The 15614-nt window shown below is 39.0% G+C and overlaps 1 protein-coding gene across 2 annotated transcripts; it reads left to right on the plus strand.

Moving 5' to 3' along the window:
• Positions 1–943: 943 nt before the first annotated feature.
• Positions 944–14940, plus strand: rab5c (RAB5C, member RAS oncogene family). Of its 2 annotated transcripts, none has more exons than XM_061748486.1 (6): positions 944–1103; positions 9827–10101; positions 12763–12914; positions 13095–13217; positions 13305–13398; positions 14084–14940. In XM_061748486.1, the coding sequence occupies exons 2-6, from the start codon at positions 9933–9935 to the stop codon at positions 14218–14220; spliced, it is 675 nt and encodes a 224-aa protein (XP_061604470.1). In that variant the 5' UTR covers positions 944–1103; positions 9827–9932; the 3' UTR covers positions 14221–14940. The 2 variants fall into 2 exon arrangements, with proteins under 2 accessions (XP_061604470.1, XP_061604471.1); XM_061748487.1 differs by having other exon boundaries at positions 9827–10017.
• The last annotated feature ends 674 nt before the right edge of the window (positions 14941–15614 follow it).

The raw sequence follows: 15614 nt of genomic DNA on the forward strand, positions 1-15614 counted from the left end.
GTTAATCAGAGGTACTTGGGAGTCAGTGCTGACTCCCATTTAACATGAATTTGAAAATGATCAGTAATTCTGAACACAGCTACATGCCCAGTTATAAGAGGATGTGCACATTTGTGCAAGCACATCACAGTTGTTTATTTTTACTTCCCCTCTCTAAAATATTTTTTTCAATTGAGTTCTATAGGTTAAAGGTCCTATTATTGGTGGAAAAAGTTTTGAAATTAATTATCTTGGTACATTTTTAAACAAAAACCTGGCCTTTGAATAGGGGTCTCCAGATCTTTTATATCCACTGCACTTATCAGTAATCAAATACATTTTATTGTCTCCAAAACAAACTAAAATACATATATCAATTGATAATAAGGTAAAACATACAATAATTACCAAATATATACCATACCTGTTCTTCTTTGTTCTCTATTGTCCATGTATTTTGTTAATTGGTCAATTGATGTATTGTAAATTATAAAATATTAGTTTAAATGTTTTTCATATACACGGTGCATTCAACATTTTGTATTTATTTTTTTATTTGTTGATGAATTATAATTGAATCATTTATCAAATTAAAAAAATTAAAATTATGATAAATTATTATGTAATTATTTAAATAGGCACAGTTTTCAAATTTCCATAAATAACAAAATACAAATTTAGAAATTGTTTAATTAATCATAATTAAATTTATTAGAAATAATAGAATAAAAAAGAAAGCATGAATTAATTTTTTGTTTAAACAAAATCACGTTAGCGTATGTATCTATCTTGTAATTAATTTATTATGACTGATGAAATACAAAAATCTTAGCAAACTAACAAAAAATATGCATACACATTTAACAATTTTTTTATTTCTTTTATCCGTGTCAAATCCTCGCGATACGAGCGCGAGACTTCTTACGCACGGTCGTCATTGGTTCGGCGAACGGTGACGTAACGTGGGCGGTTCCCGGAAGGAAAGGCCACAGATCCCAAGAAGAAGAAGAAGAAGACGAAGAAGAAGGAGAAGAAGGTGAAGAAGAAGGAGCAGAAGAAGAAGAAAAAAGGAAGGACCAAGAAGAAGAAATCGTCAGATGAGAGCAGCCAAAGAAGAAAGTGACGTAAGTCAAATCCATTAAATAACTCTTAGAAACCAGCGGGCCGTATCTCGAGTCGGCTAACTAGTAATAAACATTAGATAGGCATTGTAGACTTTTCAAAAGCGACGTCAGTCCAAGTTGCGGCGCTGCTTCGCTAGGTAGCTGAGACCGAACCGACCGTCAAGCAAAAAAAAAAAAGACGATATTTTATATTTTTCACCCGCTTAAATGACATATTTTTCAGCCACAATAACAAACCAGGGAAGTGCCTAGTTGTATTTTAGCTTAACGGCGTTTTATTACTGTTAGGCTGCTTACGTAAGCGGAATGTTAAGTTTTGGGGGGGGGGGGGAAGCTTCCGTCCTTCCGATATCTTTTGCCGTTATGCTCAGCTGATGATGCTAACAGGTTAGCATCGGCTAAGGAAAGTGGTCGGAGCTGACGTGTATTTTTCGTACCTAGTTGTGTAGCTTAAGTGCTAAACCCCAAACGCGCTGATTCCTAACTTGTGGGTGAGGTCGCGGACAGGTCGTAAAAAATGGCAGCGTCCTTAGTTTACGACGGCAGCGACATACGACGATGAATTGTAGTGAACCCACGTTTATCGCAGGGGATACATTCCAGACTTACCCGAAATATAAAAAGAAAATGGTTTTATATATTTTTCACCTCCCCCACACCCTATGAGTCCGTTTAAACTTATTAAAACACACATAAATCTTTCAAAAGACACTTTTTAATCACTGTGAAAAATTTTAATTAAAAAAGATGGCAAACGTAAAATGTAGACATACTGTACATATTGTAGTAGCTGTGTACAATGGGCCTTGAAGAGGCAGGGCCTGGTGGGAGCTGCATATGACGTCAGACAGTTTGTGCCAGTGTCCAGGTGAGAGCTGTGGCCTACAGTAGTTTCTGTGTGGGTTTGCTCGCTGTGTTATCGTGTTCTCCCTGGATAAAGAAATGGCTGAAATGTGCATCGACTGCGACTCTGGCTTCCTTTCCAACGTGCAAGGGCATCACAATAGTTTAGTTTATCAGTTTATTTTTGAAAGGGGACAATGCAATTTCATAAAACACATGAAGTACACATGGTTAAAAAAGCCAGAATTAGCCAGAAGGCTAATACTACGTACACTTTAAAAAGCCGAAAGAACATGATTGCTTAAAAAAAAAACTCGATGCAGCGGGGGCGCTAATGATGAATCGCGATATAATGGGAGATCGCTTTTACAGAGTTGCGTTCAAACTCCACCCGCGATAGTTGAAAATCTGCGGTACGAGACTGCCTTAAAATACCCCTTCCAAATGCTTTAAATACATTTAAAATTTAAAACACAGTTTAAAACATAGTAAATGTATTTGAGTACCAAATATTTCTGCAAGCACAAAATATATATTAAATACTACATGCGTACTGTCGATGAGGTGAAGCGGCATGTAATTGAAGCCCTCTCCTAGTTACTTAGCCAGCTTGACTGCGTTGTCTGCTATTTACTGTTTTTAATTGGATTGTTGTAGATTTGTGGCCTACAAGTGTTTAGCATCCAAATATTTTCTGTATTGTGAGTGATAGACATACATGTGTTCGTACTCTGTATGGCTTTATACTGCCGTAACAATCAGAATTGTTGTACTATAAAACGAGGCTGTTTAAATACTGCTGAAAGTTGCATTTGAACAGCGCTAGTTTTCTTTGCACCTTCACTGATATTCCAGAGGCTGAACTGCTCTGTGTTTATTTATGCAGTGGCCGTTTGCCTAAAACGCAAAGTGGGAAGTTAGGGTGCGTACTGAATAGAAATACATAGTATACCGACTCACTCTGCCATTCGTAATCAAAATCGTGGTATTTCTCTACCATAGTAAACTGAGGGCCAACTGTAATTTTTTACTAGCTATGGGTGACCCAACAGTTGAAATTAAGACTAAATAAAGATTGTTGTTATTGTTAACGCTATATTTGACATAGACAACGTGCCTTGACTTATGAGTCTACTTAATTCCGTGACCACACTTATTACACAAAACTAGGGCTGCAACTCAAAAGTTTTTTTTAGTACAAAAAATGATCTGCCTTATTTGTGAAGCGCTTACATCATCAACGCTAGGGAAGGCGGTAGAAGCGAAGTGCAGTTTTTGATTCAAGGAGTGAGAAGATGGTGACAATGGGCGATAATGCACTGTTATAGTTTGAAAACCGCCGTTAGACACAACAAAGACAGAATAAGATGGCAACACTGTCAGTGAAGACAAATGCGACAAAAGACAAAATGCTTAAAGTGTGGGAGCATTTCAGACTGAGCAGAAAGGCATGCACCGGTGTACCTTGCGTATTACAAAAGCAGGTCTCTCAAGCACGTAAATTTCACAACACCTCATCCGAAGACACTGTGAGACATATAGGCAGTGTACTACTACCTGATTTGTAAGTGGCTACATTTTGAGTCATGTACTTAAGGTGACAAACAAAGATAGTCAGTGTTGTGTTTGGTACTGGCACGTTGTAAGAGAAGGTTCTGAAACATGGCAATGTTGGTCAGTGAGGATTTTACAGTAAAACATGTCTTGTACCCAAACTAAAGGAAGGTAACATTTGTGTTTCCTCTCAAGGTGGCTTCATTTTAGTTTAATTAGTTCGGTCAGTCCGGCCATTATTATGCCTGCTAGAGTGGTGAGGGCATCTACACTGTCTGAAAGTCAATAGATTTTCAAATGTCAACATAGATACTTCAGTCATTTAAGGGACTGTATTTGCAGTATTATATCAGAAAGGAAATCGATTATATTGATGAGTAGACATACAGAACGAGCACACCGGCACAATCTCCATGCGGCAAAAGCCGTAATCTGTTATTGGTGGACAAAATTAATTTCTGGTGGCCCGCCAAAAATAGATGTGTGGGAATTAATGCTGTATTGTTATATTGTCTGTATACGTGTTGCTGCACTGTTTCTTTTCAAATACTCATTACTTAAAGGTTTATAAATTACTACCGCAACATGCATGCTAATTTCATTAGCCCATCTATGGCGTTTTGCTTTGTGTGTGTGAGCATTGAACTAGCAGACTTTTTGTCAGGCAGAGTTATGTGATGTTTGTTAAATAAACGTGTATGTCTTTGTTTTGTGTTCAGTTTGGTAATGTGTGTTGGTTAAATGCACAAATACTTCAATTCTCTTGGTTTCCTGTTTAAACTTCGGCTAGGAGAGTGAAAATAAACAGCTTGAAGGAAGCAACTGTGTATTTCAGTTGTTCACCCTCTGCTGCTTGTCGTGAGGTTAGCTGCCACTGTTTCATGCTTGTGATGTCAAATGTTTTGCTCGCAACTTCGGCAAAAATCGCCTGAGCGACCGCTCGTATCCCCAAAAACTCATACGTCTGGTCACTCGTAAGGCAGGTTACCACTGTATTTGTATTAACCTCAATTTTTCAGTTGTTATTGAAATCAAGTACATATGAAGAGAATTTTTTATGAAACACTATAAACCAAACCCATATTCCCAATTCGGATGACTAAAATATCTCTCTGCCAAGGTATCTGCTTTGTTATTATTGAACTCAGGGTGATTAATTTATGCTTGTTGCTGTTGTTGATGAACTTCTAATGTGCTTGTATAAGATTCAGTGTCAGTTTATAAGATGAGGAAACTATTCGAGTTTGAGGCTAGCCACTTTGATTGTGTTTATGGCAGTTGGACGTTGTCCTCTTAAAGCAGTGATACATCTTTTATGAACAAAAAAACAACAGCAAGAAACAAACAAACAAAAAGACAGTCCATGTACAATAATGCTGTAACTTTCGTTGATGTCTTCGATTTGGTGTGAGCCGCCACCCTTTTGTTGTCTACCATTAATATCTCATTCACTGCTAGCTGTTTTCAAAGCAGAGTTCCCCACATTGCCAGTCGTTTTAAAAGCATTTTCACTAATCTTTCAAGACCCCCAGAATATTTTCTATGACAATGTAGGCACCAAATTTATCAAAAGAATAGACTATTCTTTCACCAGGAAGAAAAAAAGTTTGTTTCTAGCTTTTTCCGTTCTTTAGTAATCGTCGACAGAGCTTGGGTTGGTTGGTTTCCAACCAAAAATCAGAGAAAACAACTTTTTGTGAAAAGAAACATGTCAAGCAGACCAGCCTATTTTTGCTTTTGTGACTCCTCAAAAGCAAACAAAACTGAGAAAGGGATTTTGATGCAAAATAATGTATTTACAAGATTATACGGTGAAGGTGTGTGAATAGCTTACTAAATTGTTTAAAGTAATATGTAAGTAAGGAGTTTTCTCTTTGAATATGTATTGCAAAAAAACAAAATTAGTATTTGACGCCGCACTGAGCTCTTGAGCAACATGCATGACTTCTGGTGTGATGTTTGGATTTTAGAAGCATATTTTTAGTTGTGAGATTAAACCTGAACTTGGTTGAATTCTCATAGTGCTTTTTTTCATAGATGTCAGAGGAAAAGGAAATGCCAAAGATTTTTTTCCTCCCTTCTGTCCTTGCTGTTAACTGCTGGTGATGTTTTTCCTGTTTGCTTTTCCTGAGACGTGTCAACAGTTTCCCATCCCTAAACTTTTCCACTAAACCTCAAACGCCTCTTCTCGCCAGACAGAAGAACAGCAGACAAACGCACAGTTGAGTGCCTCGTGGAAAAGAACAGTTGTTGCTGAGCTCGCGAATGGCCTGTCAACAACTGAAGTCTATTCAAACGCAAAAGCCGACAACACCATTTAGACAAAATTAGAGCCACGCAGTCCACTGATCACGTGCGTTTCCTAACCCTCCAAAACCAAACAACTGCTATGTAAAACCTGTCGAAAATAAAGGTTTCATTGCAGAAACAGACAAGCTCCATATGCATTTTGCTGCCCCTACCATCATCTACTTTAAGTCAATCACGAGCCCATGCGCATTTATGTCATCACAAACTCTCATCATTCGTCACAGATGTGCATGAACTCGCTACTATGGCTTTGATTGTGCTTGAAGGTGAGCGTAGAATCTGATAATTTGCGTGAAACCGTCCAAGAGAGATGATATCATAAAACTCATAGGTGTAGTGGTCGGTTGAGAAGGATCCCGTCGCCAACGCTCCCGTCTTTCACTTCTTTAAGTGAACAATGGGCAAGGGAACCTGCTGTTAATGAACCTGAAAGTCCACTTCAACGTTTGCTACTCCTACAATAGTTTAACAATCCCCAAAAATGTTTCACTTTTTTGATGGTCTTTCCTGTATTTGTATTTTCCATCTTATTTTTTTTGTAGCACTCTGGATGTGTACTAATAAAGCAATATTGATATTGCTAATATTAACTCATTAGCTTTAACCAGGAACCAAAAATAGAAAAAAATATTACTCAATTCACACAAAATGTAGACGTCTGCTTTTGCATTTGAACTCTTCAACTATTGTAGTCAATGTGGAATTTGTAGTTTTGTGTACACATTTCAGGAGGTGATGCTTCACCAAATTCCTGACTGTCGTGTGGGCCCTGTACAGGAGGCCATTATGAATATTTCACTGGCTCTCCCCCTCTTTACAGCTCCTCCTTCCTGGCTTTTCTTTTCTCTCTTTGTCTAACTCTCTCCCTTTCTCTCTATCTCTTCCTCACTCTCTCTGTCTTTCTCTCGCTCTCTCTCGCTCTGTCTCTTGACCCACTTCCCAGTGGAGGTCTATTAGGGATGCGAGCAAAGCATCCATTCATGTGAGCAGCGCTGTACCTCCCAGAAAAAGCATCCGATTGCTTGGAAAGCCATCAGCTGCACTTTCCCTTCACACACACATTTACTCCTGGTTGTGTTCTATACCATCGATCCCCAACCTTTTTTTTCTGTGATGGACTGGTTTCACATAAAGCAATATTTGGACGGACCGTTGAAATTAATTTAAACAAATTATAAAAAAATACAACTTACTATTTTGCTGAATGTAGCTGTTGTTGTTAGTGGGAGCGCTGTGGTTGTTTTTCTTTAACGAGCCGGTCCCATGTCGGGGTAATGGGAGACAGACACCCCAAGTGTCTTATTTATGTTCAGTCTACTACTGCGTAATTGTGTTTTGGTCACCATCATTGCAGAAAATCCAGCTTCACAACAATAGGGTGTAGGAAATGGAAGAAAGGTGCTAAGTGCTGTTTTGGCTTGGTGGGTGAGAATCACCTGTCTTGATAAATCCATATTTTAAGCAAGACTACTGATGCTGTCTCTTAAATACAACATCCTTTTACTTATTCTGTCTCATCATCTGGCCTTCAACCCTTTTCAAAGAAACATGTGGGCCTTCTTTTTTAATACCGTATCATGCGACCGTAACGAGTGGTTTGAGGTGCACAGGTAGATGCACATAATTTTCAAAATAAAACCTTTTTTCCAGACTGATCAATAAAATATTTTTGTCCAGGCTCTCTGTGCAGCCTGGTACTGGTCCGCAGCCCGGTGGATACGGACAGAATACAAGTACTCTGCAAAACGTTCCCCAAAAAGGCTTTTGTTTTTGTGACATGAAAAACTACATTTCTCTGGAACCCATCATCTTGATTTTCAAAATTCTTGGTCTGTTGTACTCAGTTTGAAGTGGCCGTTCCAATCAGACTCAGCCTTTTGACAGACCTTTTTTTTCAATTTTGTCACGTTGCTTGTAAAATTAAACCTGTTGCCATTCATACAACAGAAGAATAGCTTTGTGTTCAACTAAACAGGCTCAGAATTCACACTCAGTAAATAGAATTGTGAATGAATGGTCATGATTACTTTAGTGTAAATACGTTTTGTGATATATTTTGTTTGATGGTGTGGTGTGAGTAATGTAATATAAAATATGTACCTTGGCTCAAACACTGGCCTAGTATAACCGGTTTCAATTCAGTGGCGATCGTGTAAATTCCCTAAAAGGAGTTCCTTTCCTGAAAATTCCAAAATGGCATGTTCAAATGTAAGTGGCATACTAGCTGTGCTGGGTGTTTGATAGCATAGGTGCACTTGAGTCTTGTGATTGGCTACTGATGAATATTTTATGGAGGGGGTCGTGATCTCCCGTCACATGTTGAAGATTAAGCCCGGCTCAGCAGCACTTAAAATAAAGTTGATTGCATCAGCTGTGATGTTTTAACTTCATCTTTCATCATATTTGACGCCTCCCCATTCGCGCCATGTGACCCGGGTGAGGTTTGTCCTGTCTTTTTAACAAACTCAGCGGTAAAAACCTCTTCCGCTCACTTTGCACTCCGTGCGTTTCCTGTCCAGTCACAGCACAAAAGCTGGCTGACCTCCATGTTTGCAACGTTTTAATTCAAGTGCAGTGTTCTGAATTGTACCAGTGGGTTCCAGGTGTTAACAACACGCGCGCGCACACACGCACATGCAACTTACATGCTGATGTTGTCAGGAACAGGAAGTCATGTGTTGAGTCCAACTCCACTTTTTTGGTTCTTGTGTGCAGTTTGACGCTTGAAAACTGTTTTGGTACTCAATATATTCCATATTTCCGCAATAGGTAAAAATCCGCGATTTAGAGATACCGTTTGAATAAATGTTTTCAAGGCGATGTAAATGCATTTGAGCACACAAAACAAATTGCAAGCATAAAATGGACAGAAAATACTGTATGTATTAGTGGCGCATGATGTTGACGAGTTTGCATATTGTGAGTGTCTGGGACTGAGTGTGCTCATTGTGTTAGTTTTTTCACTGTTCTCTAGGGGTTAATAAACGGCTATAAAAATGCATCTAGGCTGGGAGCCTCAAATCTCGAACCTCAAATCTTGTCTCGCAGACCAAAAAAAATCAACCAAGTGAGGGCTCGTACATCAGAAAACTCATAAGTTGGTGCATTCATAAGTCAGGTAACACTGTTTACTGTAACACAACAAAAAAAGTGTTGGGGGGGGGGGGGGGGGGTAGAAGTCGAAAGACTGTGAATTTGCCATCTTCCAAATGTGATGAAAGTGTGTGCGTTTTAACATCCTAAGATTCAGTGCCCATGCCAATTTGTGTGGAACGCAGTTGTCACAGTGATATCGGCGTACATCTAATTACCCTAATGGGGCAAGCAGCAATGGCTCTGAATGTTCTGCTTTTGATTCTGTCGGAAAGGGACAGATGAATAAATCATGACTCTACCGTTATCCCTCCAATGCACCAATTACCGGGAGCAAGAGTTGAAATTATTAAGGAGCTTGGGGACTGTTGTTTTGGGCAATTATTTTTATGACAGTTTTTTCTAAAGTTTGAAAAAGTCTGTTCAAGTCAAGTCATGCCCCTAGGTCACAGTCAAAATAGTAAGGGTGGCATACAATGCTGTTTGCATTAGTGCTTATAGTAGTAGCGAGCTTCATATACAACGCTGTTCGAGTAAAGTTAAAAAATAATAATAAATTGTGCAATTATGGTACCATAATGACCTCGCATGCGGCCATATAGTCCACATTTACCGATGCAATTTCAGCAGTTTTTCTTTGTTTTGTTTTTTTAATGAGACAAACAATCAAGTCCGCAAATACAAAATGAGAACACTTGCAAGGAGCTGTTGTAGGCCACAACTCATGCCCAGACGCTCACAGTGCACTAACTGGCCAACCTGACTTGAGCCCCTGAGGTCGCCTCTTAAAGGCAGACATCAACACACTGTTACTACAGTATGTACAGGTGAACTTAACTTTACGTTGTCCACGCAAAAGTAAAAAAAAATAATAATAATGTTTGCCTGAATTATAATTTAATATATTTAATTGTGTTTTTCAGTTCCCCTGGCTTGGTCTCCTCTTCCTTTTGGCTCCTGCCTTAACTGAACCCGGCCACCCCACCACTGATTCTTCTACCTTCCCCCACCCCGAATAAAGCTCCACCTATGGCCGGACGAGGCGGACCGGCGCGGACCAATGGCGCCGCAGCGGCCAGCAACAAGATCTGCCAGTTCAAGCTGGTGCTTTTGGGTGAGTCGGCGGTGGGCAAGTCCAGCCTGGTGCTGCGCTTTGTCAAAGGCCAGTTCCACGAGTACCAGGAGAGCACCATCGGAGGTGGGTTTAAATTTCACACTCCACTAATGCCCCTTTTCCATTGTACCGGCTCTAGCCCCAACCAGCCTCGCTCCAAATCATGTGGTTACTTCTCCATTACACTATTTCGAGACCGAGCTGTGACAATGGCACCACTTTTCAGAACCTCCACTGAACTGGTTCTAAAGCGCAGGCCGAGGAGGACTGTGACATAACTGTCATCTGATTGGCCGACAGATGTAGCAGTTTCTCTAAGTGCGGTGACTTATCAGTTTCGCAATCATGGCGTCTAAAGGCTGCAGTACACCGAGCGATGCCGCCGAACCCGACTGAACTCTCGCATAGTGTGTGTGATTTAGTGACTGTTTTCATGAGTGGCCAATCAGCCTGCCACTGGTTTTGCTGCAATTCAAAACATTTTTACGTCGCCGCCAATGAGCTTTTCCTCACGGGGAAAACACATTTCTAGGTTTAGTGAGCCGTGCCGCAGCAAGACATATAAATAGTATATAAAGCATCAAACATTGTGTTTTACATCAATACTTAACTATATTCATAATGTACCTGTGGAGGAAAAAGCAAAGCTTGTGACCAGAATGTACGTGAACGTACGAACACACTGGGTACGTTCAAATGAATGGAGCCTCCTTTCAAACATCAACTCTCTCGCTTTTGTCAGCAACACCCTTTCTCCTTAGCAACCTGCTTCTTCCTTAACTATTAATCAATCATTTTATGGTTTAAGAAATGTGATAAGGTACAAGATATCAAATACACAGCATCAAATGCCTATACAGGCTCGCACATCATCCACTCGTGAATCGCTCATGTGTATGTGCGTCGGCAACTCTACACGATGGTCTGCTCCAGTCGAGTTCGACCACGTCGCGCAGTGTGCGGCAGGCTAAAAGCAGCTTTTGCTCTGTGATTAACTGAGGAGATGTGGACATTTTTGTCCATATTGGCAGAAGATGAAATACAGTGAGATGGAAGGTGCGAAGAGAAACTAGCGTGTCACCTTCTTATTGATCCTGCGCCTCAGAGCGGGGCCAGGCCGTTCTGGAACTTGTAATGCAAAAGCGTAATACGTCAGCGGCAGTGCTAGTCAAAGATTAGAAAAAGTGTTCAACAATGTGCTGTGGAAGTCAAAGCTTGGTTTCCTCTGTCATGTGACAACGTGCCGAGTCAGCAGCCCCCTCTGTTGCGTACTTGTAAACTCTTATCGTGGCCTTTTTTTCCCCCCCCCTTCCTGACAGGATGACTCAGGACGTGTTTGTATAATTGGCCACAATTTTAAATATGGTCCAATGAATACCATGTATGTCCAAATTTTGACAGTTGTTCTTAATCTAAGAAATAAAAGCAATTTGATTTTTGGAATAAATTTGCAAAATTTGGAGATACCGGTTCTCATTTCCATGCATTTGGACTAATTTTTGAATGACAAACATGTTTTTATGTATAAAGAAACAATTTGGAAAGTTGGAGATACATGTTGTTTTGCCATTGGACATTGTTTTTGATTATGGTTAAAAAGACAAACTAGCAACATTTGGAGATTCTTGATTTTCAGGACATTGGTGCCTGCGTGGGTTCTCTCCGGGCACTCCGGTTCCCTCCCACATCCCAAAAACATGCATGGTAGGTTAATTGAAGACTCGAAATTGCCCATAGGTGTGAATGCGAGTGCGAATGGTTGTTTGTTTAAATGTGCCCTGCGATTGGCTGGCAACCAGTTCAGGGTGTACCCCGCTTCCTGCCCGAAGATAGCTGGGATAGGCTCCAGCACTCCCGCGACCCTTGTGAGGATAAGTGGTTCGGATAATGGATGGATGGGTGGTTTTGACCTTTCATGCATCCACATGCAACAAAAATGCTTTTTTTTTTTCTTAATAAAGAGCGTGTGGCAAAAATTTGGAAATGCGATACTTTCATTATTTTGGTCAGTTTTTCTAGATTTTGACCATTTAAAACTAAATTAATACAAAAAGAAGAAAAGACAATTTGGAGATATTTCTTTTTTCACATTTTTCAGCTAAAAAGGAAACAATTTTGGGAAAGACTTTTTCATTCATGTTTTTGTGTATTTTGACCATTCTTCCACATTTTGTTGTTTAAATAAGTAGGAAAAAAACGCAAATGAGGTACCTGTTTTTTTAATTACCAGACCGCAAAATCATTCTTGTTTTCTCTCTTATTGGGGGGTATGTAAATACGAATTTTGGATGTACACATTTTTCATTATTTTGGCCATTCATCCATCACCCGCAATAGAAAAAGACAAAATTTGGAGATACCTGTTTTTCATTGCCAGCAAAGGATTCTGCTGTTTTTTTAATTTTTTTTTTTTATACAATCCATTGACCTTTTATCCACATTTAACTAAAATGCCATTCTTTGGGAGATTTTATGAATAAAATGATAAAACCTTGGCGATATTTACTCTAAAATAAAGGTTAGGGTTGTCCAATAAAAACTTTTTTTTGTTTTTATTTAATTTTTTTTAGAGATACCATTTGAATAAATGTTTTCGTTATCCAACAGTTGATGAGTTAACCCCCCACCCCAAAAGTTGGATTTAGAAAAATACTGTATGTAACTACATTTGGAGTTACCTGTTTTCCCATCGAACAGATATGTAATATAATGATATTAACTGACTTTCCTTCTCTCCCTGTGTAGCGGCCTTCCTCACACAGACCGTATGCTTGGATGACACAACGGTCAAGTTTGAAATCTGGGACACTGCAGGCCAGGAGCGCTATCACAGCTTGGCGCCCATGTACTACAGAGGCGCCCAGGCAGCCATTGTTGTGTATGACATCACCAACACAGTGAGTGATGAGCCCAGAGATGTGCGGACTTGGTATTAGTTCGCTGACCCTTGTGCTCCGGTTTGGGTTGATGATTACCTTATTCTTACGACCTTTGAGCTTTTATGTCACTTGGTCATGTGTAGCGCATAAAAAATTTAAATACTATGTTTGAAACCTTTTTCACAATTTTTTTTAAAGGACACTTTCACACGTGCAAAGAACTGGGTGAAGGAGCTGCAGCGACAAGCCAGCCCAAACATTGTTATTGCTTTGGCAGGGAATAAAGCAGACCTAGCCAACAAGAGAGCTGTTGATTTCCAAGTAAATCCTGAAAATGTATTTATTATTTTTAGTTATTTCTTTTCGGTGTAATGCTCACGTGTGTGTCTTTGTGCTCCACTTCATCAGGAGGCGCAAGCGTACGCAGATGACAACAGTTTGCTCTTCATGGAGACGTCGGCCAAGACTGCCATGAATGTGAATGAGATTTTTATGGCTATAGGTAAGCATCATATTTGTAATACGGCTGTATACTTTGGTGAACGGAAATTATCTCACTCGCAAGGATGGATGGAAATGTAGACGCGTGGATTATTTAATTTTGTATTTTCTCTTTAATTTCTATTTTGTATTTGGATTATTGGAAAAATTTGCAACTTTTGGAAATAACGTCTTTTCGTTTGTATTTACTTTGCATTTTTCTTTAAAATTTTTTTTAAACTTAATTGGTTATTTTTATGTAATGTTTTTTACCATTTAATTGTTTATTGTCTGATTTTAATTACATTTTATTCTAGCCTGTTTTTATTTTGTATTTTTTGTTAATTTCATTTACATTTTTTAAGTTTTAGTTAAATGTATTTTGTTTGTTAATAAATTAATTGTATTTAGTGTTTTGTTTTTTCTTTTTTTTTAACTTAATGTATTGTCTACATTTAATTTGATATATTTTTATACTACACAAAAAAGGTGCCATCTGTTACAAACAATAAGCAAGGCAAAAAGTCATGTTTGAAACAAAAGTGATAACATTTAGCTCAGCAGTGGATTAAAAAAAGTAATGTGTACTATATAATTTGTATTGCACATACAGTATGTTAGTGGTGGACGGAATGGAAAGTTCGCCTATGTTGAAAAATGTATTGCTGTTTTAACAAAACGTTTCCATCGTTTGTGATTCCAAACAGCTAAGAAGCTCCCTAAGAACGAGCCGCAGGGCGGCGCGGGAGTCGCCGGCCGTGCCCGGGGGGGCGTGGACCTACAGGAGGCGGCGCCCCAGGGCCGCGGCAGCCAGTGCTGCGGGGGTGGCGGCGGGGGCAACTAACCCTCTCGAGGCTTCCTTCGCGTCAGTTGAGTCTAGCCACTTATCAGTTTGGATGATGCGGACCAGATAGGATTAGCCAACTGTCAAACAATGTCACGGCGTTGGGACCAAAACACGGCGGAAATTACAAACTGTGTATGGCCGATGACCTCATCGGCCCAGCGACCAATCATGTTTTAAAGGCCCCCCTCCAAACTCTCTTTTGATGGTGGACACTTAGGGGAACGAACATCCCAGTCATGGTATTATAAAAAACAAAACAAAAAAATCTTCAAAGCTCACTTTGGTTTCTGTATTTGTGTAGAAAAAAAAATATTTAAAAAATAATGCAGCAAGAAGGAATGAAATTAAGAAGACAGGCAGACGTCCTTCTTGGTAGAACTGTGTAGCTGCGATATTGTCCTCTTATAACTTCTGTTGGACACCTTATGATTTGTTTATTTTTAGACTACCCAAAAATCACCCTACTATATAAATAATAATAGTTCCTTAACATCACCCATACGTAGTTTGAGCATTAAACATCAATAACAACTAAGATTGGTTTTCTTTGTATTTGTATGGCTATTTGTGGGGTTTACAACCAATCAGAAGCAAACATCTTCCCCATCTGTCTCTGCATTATTTTCTGTTTCTTTTGTTTTTGTTCTATGTCTTAATTTTTTTTTTTTGAACATATGGTATTAAATGCACTGGTTCTGTCTCATCTTTGTGAGTATAGATGCTCGCCTCTGTGTTTTTCTTCATTTCTACTTGGCGTAGAAGAGTGGCAAAAATGGTGAAAAAAAAGAAAATTTAATTTTACCAATAAACCTGGAGAAGTTATTTTTCCTGAGTGCTCAGTTCCTGTTAATCAGAAGCATCTTTATTTGCAAAGTATGTCCTACCTACCGGAATATATCTCCGGTAGGTGGAGCCGCTCTTGCACGACAACAGACAGCCATTTGACAGAAAATACTGTTGAGCACATATTACCAATTGGGCTCTATTGTTTTTAACTGAAATATTTTTAGGTTTTAGAGAACACTCTCACAATGGTGAAATTTTGAAAAAATACATATATTTGTAGAATTGTATCCATAGGACTCACACAATTCATTTTAAGGGGAAACGCCTTTGATTAAAAAAAATACATTACCCACAATCCTTGGGAAAACTAGTTGCCTTCGCAGTACTTGAAACGAAGCGGATTGTGTAATGACAACGTATATATTTTTTTTTCTTAGCTGGTGAGTTACATTATGTATGGTAATGTATCATTCAGTGATTCAATAACTTGTTAGGATGTATATGAAATTGCATTTTTTTTAATGTATGTAAATATAAACCAACATTGCGGAAATTCCCAATAAAATTATAATGTACATCAGTAACATACGGATTTAAAGTTTGAC

This window comes from Phyllopteryx taeniolatus, chromosome 16 (assembly GCF_024500385.1).
Source record: "Phyllopteryx taeniolatus isolate TA_2022b chromosome 16, UOR_Ptae_1.2, whole genome shotgun sequence".
Classification (NCBI taxonomy): Eukaryota; Metazoa; Chordata; class Actinopteri; order Syngnathiformes; family Syngnathidae; genus Phyllopteryx; species Phyllopteryx taeniolatus.